This window comes from Rhea pennata, chromosome 6 (genome assembly GCF_028389875.1).
Source record: "Rhea pennata isolate bPtePen1 chromosome 6, bPtePen1.pri, whole genome shotgun sequence".
In the NCBI taxonomy this organism is placed as follows: Eukaryota; Metazoa; Chordata; class Aves; order Rheiformes; family Rheidae; genus Rhea; species Rhea pennata.
Genome location: NC_084668.1, coordinates 37,297,067 through 37,312,960, shown reverse-complemented (window position 1 = coordinate 37,312,960; position 15,894 = coordinate 37,297,067). Strand labels below are relative to the sequence as shown.

The 15,894-nt window shown below is 41.2% G+C and overlaps 1 protein-coding gene across 3 annotated transcripts in view; it reads right to left on the bottom strand.

The window, feature by feature from the left end:
* UNC80 (unc-80 homolog, NALCN channel complex subunit) overlaps positions 1-15,894 on the bottom strand; it is a 134,680-nt gene that overhangs the window by 39,186 nt on the left and 79,600 nt on the right. For all 3 annotated transcript variants that reach the window (XM_062578655.1, XM_062578654.1, XM_062578656.1), the window contains 12 exons: positions 13,091-13,272; positions 12,128-12,259; positions 11,375-11,561; positions 10,103-10,234; positions 9,446-9,589; positions 7,757-7,857; positions 6,752-6,838; positions 5,731-5,914; positions 4,946-5,040; positions 3,958-4,047; positions 3,221-3,322; positions 711-891 (listed from right to left, as the gene is read on the bottom strand). In XM_062578655.1, coding sequence (XP_062434639.1) covers positions 711-891; positions 3,221-3,322; positions 3,958-4,047; positions 4,946-5,040; positions 5,731-5,914; positions 6,752-6,838; positions 7,757-7,857; positions 9,446-9,589; positions 10,103-10,234; positions 11,375-11,561; positions 12,128-12,259; positions 13,091-13,272 — 1,617 coding nt within the window. The remainder of the gene's footprint in view (positions 1-710; positions 892-3,220; positions 3,323-3,957; positions 4,048-4,945; positions 5,041-5,730; positions 5,915-6,751; positions 6,839-7,756; positions 7,858-9,445; positions 9,590-10,102; positions 10,235-11,374; positions 11,562-12,127; positions 12,260-13,090; positions 13,273-15,894) is intronic.

The following is a 15,894-nucleotide window of genomic DNA, read 5'->3' as shown; positions in this document are numbered from 1 at the left end:
CGAACTTCAAAGCTGTATGAGGTAGGCCTTGTTTGGCTGAGTTGTGAAAATGTCTGTGGATGGAGATTCCACCATTTCTCTGTGTTCCTGTTCCAGTGCTTAGCTGCTTGTACTGTGAAAAATGTTTTCTGTATACTCAATTGTAAATTCTCTTGCTGCAGCTTGGGCCTGTTGCCTCTTCTCCTTTTTTTCCTGTGTATTTCTTAGAAGAGTCTGGCTCTGTCCTCTCCAAAATATCCCTTTAATGGAATTCTGCAGTTAGATCCCTACCCCAAGCCCTGTCTTCTCCAAATGAAAGAAGTCCAAGTTCTTTCACCTCTCCTCATATAAGTCCTCCAGCCCTTTAACCAGCTTTGTGATTCTCCACTGGACTCTCCTCAGTTTGTCAACAACTCTCATGCTCTGGTGATACCAAAGCAGGACACAGTATTCCAGCTCTAGCATCATACACAATTTTAATACATAACTATAAAAAACTCTGGCTTGGATGCAAAGAAAGCAGCCTGGCGTGCAGACCTCTAACACAGCATAGCCTTTACTGCTGTCATGCTTACGTGCCAGTATCTGTGTATCATTTTCTTTAGGAAGAGGTTTTTTGTCAGCCTTCAGTAATGCTACAAGCCCATATGTTACTAAAGCAAATGAAGGGAGTCACAGAAACCTTCTCAGCCCAGTACAACCACCAGGGAAAGCTAGCAAAAAGACCATACCTTGGGGGTCACTAAAGAGTGAGAACTCGGCATCAATGGCACTTCGGGGGAAGGAAGGCAAGCGGAGGAGGTCTTCCTGGAGCATAGATACATGAGACTGCTTGTGGGCAGTAGGGATTTTCTGTGTCAGTGATATGAGGAACAACACGCGCCCCACCTCTTCTAGCTTGCGGGTGAATACCTGGGAGGGAAAAAGAGACAAGGAGCAGAATCCATCTGGTTAAAAAGCTCTTCAGAAAATTATATATGCTTTTTGAAGTTAGCATAGTCCTTCCACAGCTTTCTCTGATGGGCAGGATGCTGCAGTATAGCCAAGATGCTAAACACATCACAGGGACTGATGCTACACCTTTTGCTAGAGTTGACTGACCTCTGTTTTTCAGCTTAGCTCAAAGGTGGGCTGTGTTTGTAAAGTTTTAACAATACTTCAGTCAAGTCTTATGGAGGGTCTCGAATGGCTGTTAAACACTTTGTAGACTACGTGGTCTTTTGCAGATCAATGTAAGCTTTGCCTATGTAAGCCCCAAGCTGGTTAAAGGCAAACTAACTCCAAACTGAAAGCCATACAATTGTGTTGCTCTCTGTAAGATCTCAGACAATAGTCAACATCTGGTTGAAATGGTTACGTACCTTTTGGGTCAAGGCTAGGCTGCATCTAACGACAGCAACTGTATATACAATTGCAAAAGTTAGTCATAAAACGTAAAAAGCCCTGTTGACTTCAGAAGATCTGTTCTGGTTTACACCAGCTGGGAAACCTAGTCACACTGCACCAGCCTCCTTTAAAACTTCTGACTGGTAGGACTAGTCAGACAGCAGCTACTCTATTTAGGTGCTGAGAGTAACTGTAAGGCAGAGTGATGCTCAGGAGGAGAAGCAGCTGTCTTTAACAACAGTTCTGAGTCAGGTCTTAGCTACTGGGCTGAGGCCAAAACTTGGAATATGTGGCTTAACATGTGACAAAGTTCAGCTTCCCATGTCCTTGAGTTGCTATGACCTTGCTCTGAAATGCAATCAGCTTAGAATTGGGTGCTCACTCAACAATAAAGAAAGCACTTTTCTATGGATTGCTGCTTTGTGGGCAGACTCCACCATACTGTTTTCATTGCTGAAGCTGAATGTTGTCCAACACCTTTCTGCATGACTACAGAGAGGCTAGCAGATGCTTGATTCAAATTGTACCTTAGAAATATTTTGGCCTCTAAGTCATCTAAATAGAAGAATGAAGAATGTAAAATGATACCCTGAAAAATCTAGACAGGCCATTTAAATCTTTTTGGGTGATGTGGGACATATCAAACCCAGATTTGATTTGTGGGACACATCTCCTACACCCACAACGAGAATAATCTTTGGTAGAGAAGTAGCCAAAATGATCCTAAGTCATTTCAGTTTTTCATAGATTTTCTACTGACAGATGCAACATGTAAGATATTTCTCTAGTCTGTAGTATACGCATATAAGACAGCATTAACTATGTTTGCCATTATTTTAGCTGTTAGTCCCACTAAACCAGCTTTACAGCTGCTTTTTACAACCATTCCTGATGATAATTTCCTGTCCCTGCACTCAAGTTGCCAGGGACACAACTACAGTAGCTGTTTTTTGGCTAGAATAATAAAGTTGTTAATACTGAACTCAATATAACCACATTCCCCTCCATCTTTATTCCCTACTTAGTGTCATCCTTTCCAAATACACCTAGAGCAACTTTTCCCTAAACGCTGAGTCCTGAGCTACTGAGACAATCCTGCCTTTGTGGAAAAACAGAGCAGGTGGCTTTCTGCAGATGGAGTGAGCTCAATACCATCATCTTTCTAGAGAAATGGTACCCTGAGGGGTTTGCAGCACATTAAAGGCACTGCCCTGCTGCTTTAGTTAGAGTTTAGCTCCCGTAAGAGAACTCCCGAGAGATGCTCAGCACTATCAGGACCAGACAGGCTATCACATCATGAGGCTGAAGGATATGGAGGACAGAATCCTTCTGAGGGCAGAGATTCCTCAAATGAACCAGTCACTACTGTCATGCCTCTGGCAGTGGCTTTGCTAAAAGACCAGTACCTGAGAGGACTAAGAAGAGAAACATAAAACATTCTCTGTAGTGAGAGGACAGAGGGGGAGGTAGAACAGACGGTTCCAGTTCCAGAGCCAGACAGACTTCCGAAGAAAAGGCCTCAAAAAGGTTCTTAAAGAGACAGAGGTAGTGCTGAGAAAGGAATAAGCATCCTTGGAAGCTGAGGCAATTGACTGTTTGGGCTAAGGATAAGAGAAAGCAAAATGATCTGCCTAAGAAAAAAATGACTAGAGAGACAGGGAGGGAATTTACATTGTGTTCTTTGACTCTTCTCAAAACACCATAAAACCTGCCCAATGGCACCAAGGCAGATTTTGTGCCAATTTCTGCTTTTCTAGCAAAGCTCAATATCTGCAGCATAAACCTTTAAAGAGGAAAGGAAGGTTTATTTACAGGATTTGTTTCTGGGCAGAGATATTTGGTGACAGTAAGGTACCTGCTTCTGAATGAGCTCTTGACCCTTTTCTGGATGCATCTGCACCAGGTTGAGCTGCGGAGAAACTGACCTTCGGAAAGGATAAATATCACGGACGTAGGTCTGCCAGGAGAGGAAACAGTAAGGTGTATCTTAAACAAATGCAATTGCAACAGTATCATTCATCAGGACTGAATAAAAGGCCCTTTAGTGGAGACCAGGAAGCTGGCACTGGTAAAATAAAAATGCTATCCCCTCTCCTCATCCCTCTTAGAAAGCACGCTAAACCACGGGCAGGGGTACAAAATCCCAAATCATTCTGCTTGCATCTGGGCTGTCCAGATACAATCCAGTTCCAGTCTTGACACTGCGCAGATATTGAACCAAAGATAATAACGTGCAGCCTCTCAAAAGAAAAACCTGAGAAGACATTGTTTGAACTTTCTGAAGCTTTTCAGTAGGAGCTCCAAGTGTCAAGCATCATAGAAGACCATAAACATAAGAGAAATTTACTCTCCCTTTTTTTCTAAGGAAGTTAGATATTAACAACTTAATAGGAAGGCCTCTACTTCTGTCTCTTCCCTCTTCTAACAAACTCCAGTTTTTCACTACATGCAACTAAACATGAGAGATGTGGTGCCTACAGGACATAATTCTGGCAATTTATGGGCTGCTGTTTTTGTTCAGATAACCCTGATGTTTAAAAAAGGATGAGATAAAAAGAGCAAAGTCATCTGTACCTGACATCTTTGCCTCACCTTGTTGTAATGAATAAGATTCCATCGCTTATCCATTAAAAAGTAATGAGAAGACTGGGTATCAGGTATGTTAAAAAACTCCAAACACTCCTGAAGATAAAGAAAAGAAAAAACAACACCTTGTTACTTATTAGTTGTCTTGTACAAAGACTATAACATCCAAAAAATTACTATCTAGTTAATGTATAAAGGTCCAAACTTGAATGTCTCAGGCTGATATACTCTTCAGGCATTAATTCTTAATTTCCTTTTTTAATCAAAAAATACAGGAATATGTTTGTAGCAATCAAAATATGCTAGTATCACAATCCTGATAACCGATGTTACTTATTTCTATGTCTCTCTTCACATTAGGTGTATTTGTTTAGCTAAATGATCCATATGGATATTGTAGATTCCATTTCCATACTATGTACTTACCAAGTTTTAGAGATGGGAGATGTACAGAGGCACTAATGTTCAAATCCTTCAAAGCACTGACAAACTGGAGGCTTTTACAAGCCTGTTCCCTGTGTGGTTCAGTTAATGTCATCAGGAAATCTTTTGAAAAGAGGATTGACCTCATATCTCCCAAGATACCATCATGGCTACTGAACCATCACTTCTCCTTTTGATCATGATCATTCTGTTTAGTCTTATAGTTGATTAAACCAAACACTTCAGTTAGTTACATATTTATCCAAAGAATAACGTGCAGCAAATACCCAACATGTTGCAGTTTCTGCAGATATAGTTGCATTTATGGGATTTTGTCTGACTAGGAGGTCAGGGCATTTCTACTACCCTCTAAAACAAGATCCTGTTAAGCAAAAACAAGTTTCTCACAACCAGCCTCTCCTCACAGGAAACCAAAAATGCTTGTCAGAGCACAACTTCTCTCCTCCACACAGAAACATGAATATCAGGCAGAATGTATTGCTGGCATGCAGGTATGGTTAGCTAAATCTACTATTAAGTAGTTTGTCCAGTTCAAAAAACTTACTCCTACCTTCAGAAGAGCTTCAAATTGTGTGTCCTCATGGACTGGTAACTGAGTTGGTATGTCACACTCGTTTTGTCCATGCACAACAAGGGTCTTTGTGCCTAAAGGGAAAAAAAAGCAATTGCATTCTCCCTGGCTTCTTTTAGTAACTCAATTTCAAAATATCGCCCATGGTGGATAAGTAATAGTTAAAATTAATTCCTAAGCAGGACTAGCAGATAATGCTAGTCCTGCCTGGAATCTATCTAATCTATCATATTTGATAAGAAATTGACCTGTTCCTAAAGGACTGACCTAGCTTTAGTAGTAACAGTCACTCCAAGAAAGGAACAAGCCTAAAAGGTCAGGCCTGTTTTTCAGTTGAAAATCTCTTGCCTGGCTCATAAGGCCCTAGGCTCACAACATGGACCTCCTGGTCTCTCTCAAGACTTAAATAAGAGGCTGCATTGAATCAAACCGGCTCTGAATGGTACAGTTTTACAGTGATCCATTCTACCAGCCTTTCACAGGCCAACTGGCACAAAGCTCTGAGTTGGACAAGATTGTTCTAATTCACTTTTTGTTTACTTCGTTCAGAGCTCTTAAAACAGCTTTCTGACTCTCCAGGAATTAGAGTTGGAATTTACTGACTGAAGCCTCAATTCAAGGACAACTGACTTAGAACATGCAGCTTTTCGAAGTAGGGCCTTTTCTGATCTAGTTCTGATGGACCTACTGTGTGGTAGCAAAGTGGCTGTAAACAAGTAAGTGAATTTAGAAGTGAAAAAGCTCAAAAGATGCAGTTCTTATACCTGGCATTGAGGCAGTCACCAGCAGTTTCACTTCACACTGTTCCTTCTTCATAGTCTGTTTGAGATCCTTGAAGAAAAGGCCTTCTACGTAACCCACCACCTCCCAAAGGAAAGTTAGTGTGGCAGAAATGGCATCCATGCCCCATTCACATGGAGTTCGTACAAAATACATGATCAATCCCACCTGCAGGTAATAAATTAGAGGAATATCAGGTTATGCATACTCTAATTATGCTGGGCATTGTATAAACTAAGGACAAGAATATCTTTCTTCACTGACAGAAGGATCAACTCGTGAAACTTAAGTTCCGAAAATTCACACCTGCTGGAGTACTATGCTGCCTATAAACCTACTGTTTTTCCTTCTTCTGGGGAGGAGAGAGAGGCAGTGGGGGGAAGGTTTGGGCAAAATGACTACTGTAACCCAGCCTAAAAAGCCATTGTGGGTGAAGAAAAGGGAGATGCAAGTGAGGAAAAGGGAGAACTGAACAGTGGGAAACTTCCCATCCTTTCTGCTTTGATGTGCTGCTATATAAGACAATTCACAAAGGAGGGAGGACTCCTGAAGTCCTTGTCTATTTTTCTATGTCCAGACTCTGAAAGAACTGTAGCAACTACCTTTTCCACAGTTATTGAAGAAGCTACTAGATTTGCTCCAATGGGGCTGTCCAAAAGTAAAGTACTTTAGGAATCAAATTTAAGTATAATAATTAAAGGTTTCAGGTGTTGGAATCCATGAGTCTACAACTCATGGCTCATGGTTAAATTCAGAAACCCTTAACAGAGCTTAGGGGCTTAATAGAAAAAGTTAAAGATTCCTCTCTCTCTCCCTAAATACAAGGAATGAAAGACAGGTGTAAGCCTAGTGATTTGCATCAACAGCCAGCAACAGATACAAACGATAAAGAAAAAGTTATAGAGCATTCATTTCCTTGCAGATTGTGACATCCACTCATTGGAACACACATACACAGGTCAAGCTGAGATTACGGGCTACACAGTAAATACATGAATTACTCACCAAATAGTTAAAGAGGATATGGGACGTTTGGGCAGGGAAGTCTCCAATGTTCAACAAAAGCTTCCTCAACATATACATCAGCTCATCCTGAGAGAAGAGCAAATTTATTTTTTTTTCCATCACAAAATGGAGAAAGGCTTTCTCCCATCTGTCCTTCCTTGTTTTGTTTTTTCCCTTCTTTTCCATATTCCTTTGTTCTGCTCTCTCTCTCAGTGTATAAAGTGGAACTATATGCTTATGACTGTCACCATGATTCCCAACATAAGGCCCAGGGTACAGCACTCAGGTCCATATCTTTCTTTTTGACCTGAGAGAGGCCAAAACTTCCTACTGTAATTTGTCTTGATTGTAATGTCCTGATGCCACACACTTCTCCCTGCAACAATACTATATATCCTTCTTATCACAACAAAGGGCTACCTGGATGATCTTGCAGAGACACTGTGGCATCTAGCTCAGTTCAACTCAATGTTTGTTGCTGCTGGGTAGATACACGGGCAGAATCTAACTCTTCTTTTAGGTGCTGCTTTCTTTCACGCAGACTAGCGAATTCTTTAAGGGAAGCATGTGTGCAAGAGGGGCCTTTCATCCAGTCAAAACTGTCAGTCCTTTCTTCCATACACTTTAGCCATGGCACAAGGAAGAAGCCTAGTAAGCCAGAGAAAGACAAGCCCACCCTCACCTTTCAGAGAAAACTGACCAGAGTGGTATGGGTGAAGCTAGTATTGCTTGCAGCAGATAAAGCGGGCTATGCTCACTAAGCAGTTATTCAGGATTTGGCTTTAAGTAGGGTCACATCCTCAGAGGAGGGAAATCAGCTATGTCCCATTCACATCAGTGGTACACAGATGGAAGCCAACTGATGACATTGACCTAAAAGACCTTGAGCCACATTATAATAGCAAACATTCTTCAGTCACTACCCAGAGAGTGATTCTGCTTTCTTGTATCTGTGCTCCTGCGCTCTATATAACACATACACCACCATGGAGACAAAAAGTCTACCTGTCGGTTGCTTATTGTGAGCTTTTCAAGAAAATGGCGCAGAACTGTAGAGGGGTCTTCTATTAAGCAGTTCCACAAGACCTGCTGAGCAACAGCACTTACTGTAAAAGAAATAAAAGAAAGTCAGAACCCTCCACTTTGAAAAAGCCTTGAAGATGTACACTTAGATGCAAACATTCCTAACCTTCTATTACAATTATCATTTTTGTACTAAGCACACAGGTGCCATTTTGAGGCAACAGGATTCCTGGTCACCAGGGCAGCGATCTCAGTGAACAATGACAGGTCTAATATTTGAACCTTCTCTAACTGCTGGTGATGTAAGAAGAAGCACTTCACCAGTATAGTCAGGGGAATAATAAGGAAATAACTATTCAGATTAACAACTCCAAATTAGGCAAATCAGTCTATAAAAAAACAAATTCACATGCGTCTGGGAGTTTTTGGTGCATAGGAGCTCAAAGTCACTATGATTTATCAAGTGATTTTATTTGGTATTTTTGGATAGTATTCAAATAATCATCAGGGGATTGTGAAAGGTTGATCAATTCCCCCAAATTTTATTTTTAGTACTCAGTTCTTGATCAAAGTATGACACATACATTATTTAGGTGGCTAACTACATCCACCTAAAATTGAATGACAAATGTAACAGTTGATTAGTGTTCAATCAGCCAACATGAATGATAAGATAGGAAAGAAGAGCAACAATCCACCATCTATAAACATTTAAGAGAAACAAATACAGAAGAACCTATTATTAGTTTACAAGAACATCACAGACCATAAACCAAACGTTAGAGCTGTATGTAGTTAACTTTCCATTTGGAGTAAAGAAATGTTGGTTGGAATAGTCCTCCAAAGGTTTCTAGCCTAACCTCCTGCTTGGAGCACCAACACAAGTTCAGGTCAGCCATGGCTTTGTCTGATCAAGTCTTTACTGCTTTAGATGGAGATTCTATCAGCTCCCTGGATGACTTGTTCTAGGGCTGCACTATGTTCCTAGTGAAGCAGGTTTTTTTTCAATTTTCCAACCTGAACCTCCCAAATTGCAAGCTGTGGCTGGTTTTTTGTTGTTTGTTTGTTTGTTTTTTTCATGTAAGACTATCTGCCACTATGAAGGAGAGTTTGGCTCCACAGTCTTTGTAACTGTTCTTCCAGTAATTGTAGACTTCCTCTGTATCTTAGCTTCCTCTTCACCACACCGAACAAGTCAAGCTTCTACAATTACCCCTCAAAGAACACCTGTTCTAAACCTCTTACCATTCCGGTATCCACCTAATAGACCCTTTCCAGCTTCTCAACATTGTGCGCCCCAAAAAGGGCCCCAAAAGATAACAAAAAACTCTCAAAACCAAAAACAAATTATGTGAAAAAAGGAAAAAAAAATCCTATAAGGTCACAATTCTACTGCAGATATACTTTCAAATAGTTAACGGGGATTTAATATATTATTCATGAACATTTTAACAAAAACATATGCTTATAAAAATATATAACACATACTACTGCCTGAAAAATGGCAACATTGTAACAAGCAACAGGAACTATGAGCAAGTAGTTGAGTTGTGTCACACCTCTTTTTCATTTACATTATGACACTAACAAACTTAAGCCATTGTTCAAACTAAATGGGACATTCTGTCATCCCTGAGCAAGAATCACTTGAAACTTCATTTAGGTCAGTACCAGCTACTCCATCCTCCCGAACTTCTCCATCTTCCATCAGATGGACAATGGGGAGCACCGCTGCACAGATGCATGCTGGAAATACAGCTTGAGGTGGTTGTGGCACGTGATGGTTTGGAGTATGCTCTGTAGTATGTTCTTCATCTGGACCAGTAAGAAGAGAAGATGGTTTGTGTTAGTGAATGAGCTGCAGTATTACCTAGATAGGTTAAATAAACGTTTATGTTAGTTATGTGCTGTACAAACAGAACAGAATGAGCATCTATCTGATGACTATGTAAGCATGGCAGGTTTACTCGTATCTTCAAGAAGAAACTGAGCTTCCAGTTCTTGATCAAGAATTTTCATTGTAAATATATTTTTTTTCAATTTATACTTTTTTCCTGGACAATTCATTTCCTTTCTGATTAAATTTTTACTGTATTTCAGCCACAGTGCTCTCCATGACATTACTCAGGGTTAATGAAAAAAAGAGATATAAGGGGAGACATCATGATAGCAGGAATGAACAAAATAACGCAGGGCAGTAATTTACTTTGAAGTAGCTCAAGCTTGTGAACACGTGTGGCAAAAAGCAAAGGCCATCAACTTCACGGATCAACAGGAAGGTTTCCATGGAATGAAATTCTACGATAATCCAAAGTGAACTCAACTCACCTTCTGCACTTACTGCTGACCGCACTGACCAGACAGAGCCACGGCGGAAAGAATAGTTCCTATGAGATGTACTGGAGGTGCAGGAAGGACTCACAGAGAGACGGCGGGAGGCCAGGTTGGCAACTTCTTCTACTGACAAAGAGAGTGGGAAATGTCAATCCAGATCCTACTGACAGACTCTAGAGAGCTTTCTAGAGGAGGGCACTTACAGTCAAAGTGGAACATTGGAATCAGGCAACACTCAAAAGGCACAATTTCAGATCTATAAAGATCAGGTAGGTAATTTCCTCATGCTCTGGGAACTGCCAGAGCATTGTTCCCAGAGTATCCAGGGTTTTGGTGAGTCATGTTTTAACTGACTCCAGGCTTTTCTTTACATACCTCCTACTACCCAACACCATTGCTGGTGCTTACTTTTTCCTAAGTACCACTCAACTGCTATTTTGATCACCAATTTCCCAAGCCCAGATTTGAACACCGCTGAACTTACTTAATGTCATATACCTTGGAATACTTTTTATGAAGTATTTCAATCTCTTAGTCTGATCCAATGAAAATTCTCACCCAAAGACTAAACTTGCAGGGTGCAACTCATCTCATGTAATTTTGGTCATCTGAAAGTTCAGTACTGAGATTAAGCTGGTCATCTACGCTTCCTTAGTCACCATAAAGAGAGGAAACTTTAGGCATTTAGGGCAATTTACCGTATCCTAAGCTGTGCATCTTAAGACACATACTTCCAAAGGGTGATTCCTCCCACCAACCTTAGGACAGGATGAACTTGCCTGCTGCAGCAGCTGTGGAAGGAGCCTTCCCTTTACCTATTACAAGGTTAAATCTAGGAAAGATACACTCTTAGTGTCCTCTATTCTCATCATATTAAAATCTGATCCTGCAAGATGCTTGGAGCTTTGAGGCACAAAGAGATGGCACTTTTCACCGAAGTCAGGGCTGGGAAACTCAGGACACACAGTGAGCACTAAGCATTTCCAAGTTTTTGTGCTTTTCTTGCACTAATTTTTAATTACACTTGTTCTTATTCATCTGGATTCTTCAACAAATGGATGTGCCTGCTTGCCACCTTTACAGTACTACAAAACTGATTCAGTGCTACTGCCTTTGCAGGATCTGAAGCGTTGAGCACACCAAAGTAGGGACTTCCCTAGCATGAACAATTGCAGTTCTTGGACATCAGACCCCTAAGCTAGGCTCTGTATTGAGGGCAAGTGTTCTCAGTTTTCCTGGAAGGGAGTTCCTGGCTCTGCAGCACACCTTCTTCTTCCTGCTCTGAGCTTGGCGTGCAGGTTGGTTCATAGCAGGCCTCCTGAGTGATGGGGATGGCAGTGATGAGACTGGCCTCCCGACCCAGGCGTTTCTTTTCTTCTTCCTGTTGCAGATTCTTCAGGATGTGCTCTGCTCGCTGATGAGAACGTGACACTGCTCTGGCTGAAAATGATTTCTGTCGAGAAGGAAAGAGAAGAAACACAGCCTGAAGCAGTTAAGACTCGCACATCCTGGGTTTCACACTAGAGTCTTCAGTGACATTCAGCAACTGAGTTTCTGAATACAAATCAGACATGTCCTAGCTGAACAGAGATTCATCAGAGAGTCCTCTTAGAGTTATTACCTACAATAAGCCTTGGTATAGACTTCTCTGAGCAGATATCAAATGAACTAGCACAGAGAACGCTGTGTCTGTCAGACACTAAGTTCAGTGAACTAATCCTTCGGAGAAATAACAGTTGTGTGCTACTAAGAACTGAGTTACTGTCTTTCACAGGGCTGTGTTATGTAGTACAATCTCTTGTTGAACACTCAGAAAAGCCTAATGGCCATATAGAAAATTCTGGGTACCCAGCACTGACAATATACTGACTAAATCCTCCCCAGCTGATGGAGGCAATAAATAAATAAATAAATAATATATTAAAAAAATCAGAGATTAGACAGCATCTTTTAGCTCAAGCTTCCCCCATGTCCTTATTGGGAAATAAGGGCATTCACTCTTATAATGTTTTTACTTACTGACTGGTCTTCATTGATAGGATCTTGCACACTCCCACTGCACTGAGGGACCCAGGGGGGATCAAACATTGGCACAGATGGCATCCCCAGAACAGGCGAAGGCAGAGTGAAGTTTATGCTTGGAGGAGGGATCTAAACAAAAACACAGGGGATTAAAATGAGAAAAATAATTTTGGGGACAGATTTAAATTTTAAATGTGAAACGGAGTCTTCTGTTCCTTCTGCTAGTGCTTTCACAGACAAACATGGAATTGCACCCAGCACATGGTTCAGTGGCAAGCCACTTTTTTTTTTTTTTTTTTTTTTAAAAAAAACTACAGAGTATTTGGGGGGAAAAGAGGAAGTTGTTTTGTCCACCTAAATGGTGGTTTTTCAATTTAAAAGCAGATCGTCTAACAGACATGTCCATGACCCAATTCAGCATGAGGTTAAAGAATGCTGTGTGCTCTGGGATTTATAGAAACCCTATCGAGTCATTTGCAAACAAATCATTCACCTGTAACACTGCTCTTATCAAAGAAAATGTAAGCTGTCTCTGTGAAATGAATTCTATCAATGCTGGGTCAGACTGAAAAGTATCAACTTGTCAAGCAATGGCTCTTCAGTTTGTGGAAGACATTTTGTTACAGCAAACCAATACTAACGACTGCACTGCTAACAAAACATGACCAAAAGTACCCAAGACATTAATTAGCTCTGCAAAATTATCTCAACTCTGTATCTCACTACATTGTAAGACCACGTAAGGATGCAGGTTTCTTTCCTTCCCCAGCGTTTTTCTTGATCTGTGCCCCCCCACTGGACTCTCTCCATTTTACGCATCACCTCCCCTGTAGTGGGGCTTATGTGACCATTTTTTTCCTAATCTGACTTTGAGACAATTTCATGGCAGCAAGCCACAACACATCCATTCCACAAGGCAAGCTACAAATGGCAACAGTGTGTTTCATGTGTCTCACCTACCTTAAAGATCTGCTGTGCTCCCTCTTCCATCCGTGGCCAAACTTGATACCTAAACCTCCAGAGCGTGTGAAATTTGAGAATGGCATTTAGTCTTTGCACTGTCTCTGCATGATGAAATTCGGACATCAGCATGTCAGAAACAGCCTCTGGTACTTTCACAGCACACAGCAGGAACATGGCAGCTGCAGGGAGAGAACATTTGATCATCTGCTTTCCTCATTAATATGTTTATTTGGCAGATAGAAGTTGCAGCTGTACAAACCCCCACACCAAAAAGAAATCTTGACTCCAAAAATGAGATCAGCACTTTACCAGACCTGGTAAAAACTGCACTGCTTCTTGAAACCAAGCAAGTCAGATTCCATCTTTGGGAACCATTCAGCGTTATATGTGATGCTTGTAAAAGGTTCTGACAAACCTGCTTTTAAAATAAAGCACAGCTCTGCTCCTCTCATTAAAATCTCAGTCATGACTGACTTAAGCATGACTGACGAGCATCTCCTGGAATAACAAAACTAATACAGTTCAGCTTTCAAGGATTCATTTCTAAATGATTTCTGTAAGATTAATACAGGTTGCCTCAAGAGAAGCTCAGCCTTCCTCTTACAGTGGGAGGCAGCGCCCTAATAGAGGACTCCCTTGTCTATTTTTATGGGATAAAAACAAAAAGAAAGGTTCTTAACCAGCTGGACAGCACATAGTGATCACAGTCTGCCTCCAAGAGAAAATGGAACTGCTGTGAATTAGGAGAGAAAGGACTACATCAAATTGGAAAGTAGCACAACAGAAGTTGAGTTGGCCCATAGTTGTTTCGTTTGAGCATATTCGAATATAAACAGATATAGCCCAACTCCAAACCCATGGAGGCCAGTTAATTTAGATGGGTATCTGTGGGGCAGGAACAGGAAACAAAAGCAGGGGGAACAGCGGTGCTGTGGGAGTTGGGTGGCGGTCAGAGTGCACGATTTCTTTACACAACTAGCTCATCACTGGAAACAATTTCTCTAGATTACGTGGATGTTTTCTCCTCGTAGAAGGATGACATTTGCCATCTTGTTTGTCTCAACACCTATTCAGAAGGTGCCAGGCATGAAAGTTGTGCTGACGTGGGGAGTGTGAACATCTGCAGAATAAGAAGGCTGCTCTTCCAGTGCTTAGGTTCAGCTTTCCACTTCATAGGCTCCTAGTTCTGCCACAAAATCCTGCTCCAAATCTGTAAGGACCCTCCTGTTTTACCAGCTCAGAGAATTTTCTATCCTTTGGTGTTTTCAGTGAAACTATGTCAAATCTTAGTAGGCCTGATTTAAAAGTGTAAATCATGCTGAGAGGCTTCACTACCCAAAAAAGAAATACAGCTTTGGAAGGCATCAGTAGATGGTGCTGTTGTACACTAACACAGCAGGTTTTTTAGCACTCACCATTGCCAGCTCTCACACTTTCTCCTTGACGAATGCAACTTAGGTCAGGGCTGAAATCATTCTTGCAACTAAAATGCAGACCTTTAAATAGTTCTTACATCTTCCTCCCTCTTCCTTTCTTGTGAATGGAGGATTATCCCATAGTCAGCTAGGGTTCCTCAGGGAGAATGGCAAAGCTCTCTTCCCTTCTCTGTGAGCTACAGTAAGTTTTGGATAAAGGGGAAGAGGAACAGCCAAAATTACTCCTCCAAAAAGGGCCTTAAAGGGGAGAAAAGAGTGGAGTTCAAGGTGGCTTGTTTCCCCTCTTTATTTTGCACCTCTCTCCCTTTCAGCATGTTTGGCCTGGGAAAGGCAAAGGTGAAGGGGAGGGCACAGAACTGAGCTGAAGTAGTAGTGCACTGTGCACTGGTGGAGCAGATAGAAAGCCGAGGGAAGCAGAACTGATGAAGAAGATGAGATGTAAGAGTAAAATAACAGACTTAGGGAGAAGTCATTGCTATGAGGGGCTGCTAATAAAGGACTGGTAACCTACACTGGAGTGTGAGGAAAAGGGAAGAGATACCTGAGGAACACTTAAAACGCTTGTACTGTCAGCAGCTTTTGATAAAAATGCCTGTAATTTAATCCCCACTTTAAGAACTCCTGTGGTGACTTCCTGAGATGCATAAATCTGGAAAAGATCACAGTCCTTAAGCTGCTTGCTTGGGTGTAGAGGTACAGAAAGGCAGAATTTCAAAAATCTCAGGAGACTGGCTAAAAAATAAACTCAATTGCTTAAATTTATATTTTGTTTAAATAATTTTTGTTTTGTGTATGTGACGTGGTCATGACTTCTAGGGGCTTGGCCCTTGGTTCTGAACACCTAGCATCAGTATATACTGGCTGTGAATGTTTAGACAGGACCCTAAGGGGCCTCCTGAGTCACATCCAATCCCTTTCACAAACTCCAAAACCTGAGTACATTCGTTGTTCCAGATACTACTTCTCTGGTGGTTAGAAATCTTCTGTTTTCCAGCTGAAAGAAGTCATAGAAAGTTTGTAACTATCTTTATGTCATCATGGCTTAAATATTTCTTCCTCCTTGCCTGGTATCTATTGCTTCCTGCTCTGCTACATTTATGAAGTGCAACAGCATGTCCCCTCAGCCTCCACCTGAATCAATTAAATAAATATCCTAATTGTACAGTTTCTTCATTTTGCCTCCTGTCCTAGGAGTCTTTCATTGTACTTGTCCCACTCAAATGTTCCTTTCTTGGGTAATAATTGTGTATGGCTGCACTGTGTTCCAGGTAATTGTACAACATGTTGCACAACAAATATTAATACTTCCTATCTCTACTGAAATGCCTCTTCTAACACATTCTGACTACATTTGTTGTCTTCATA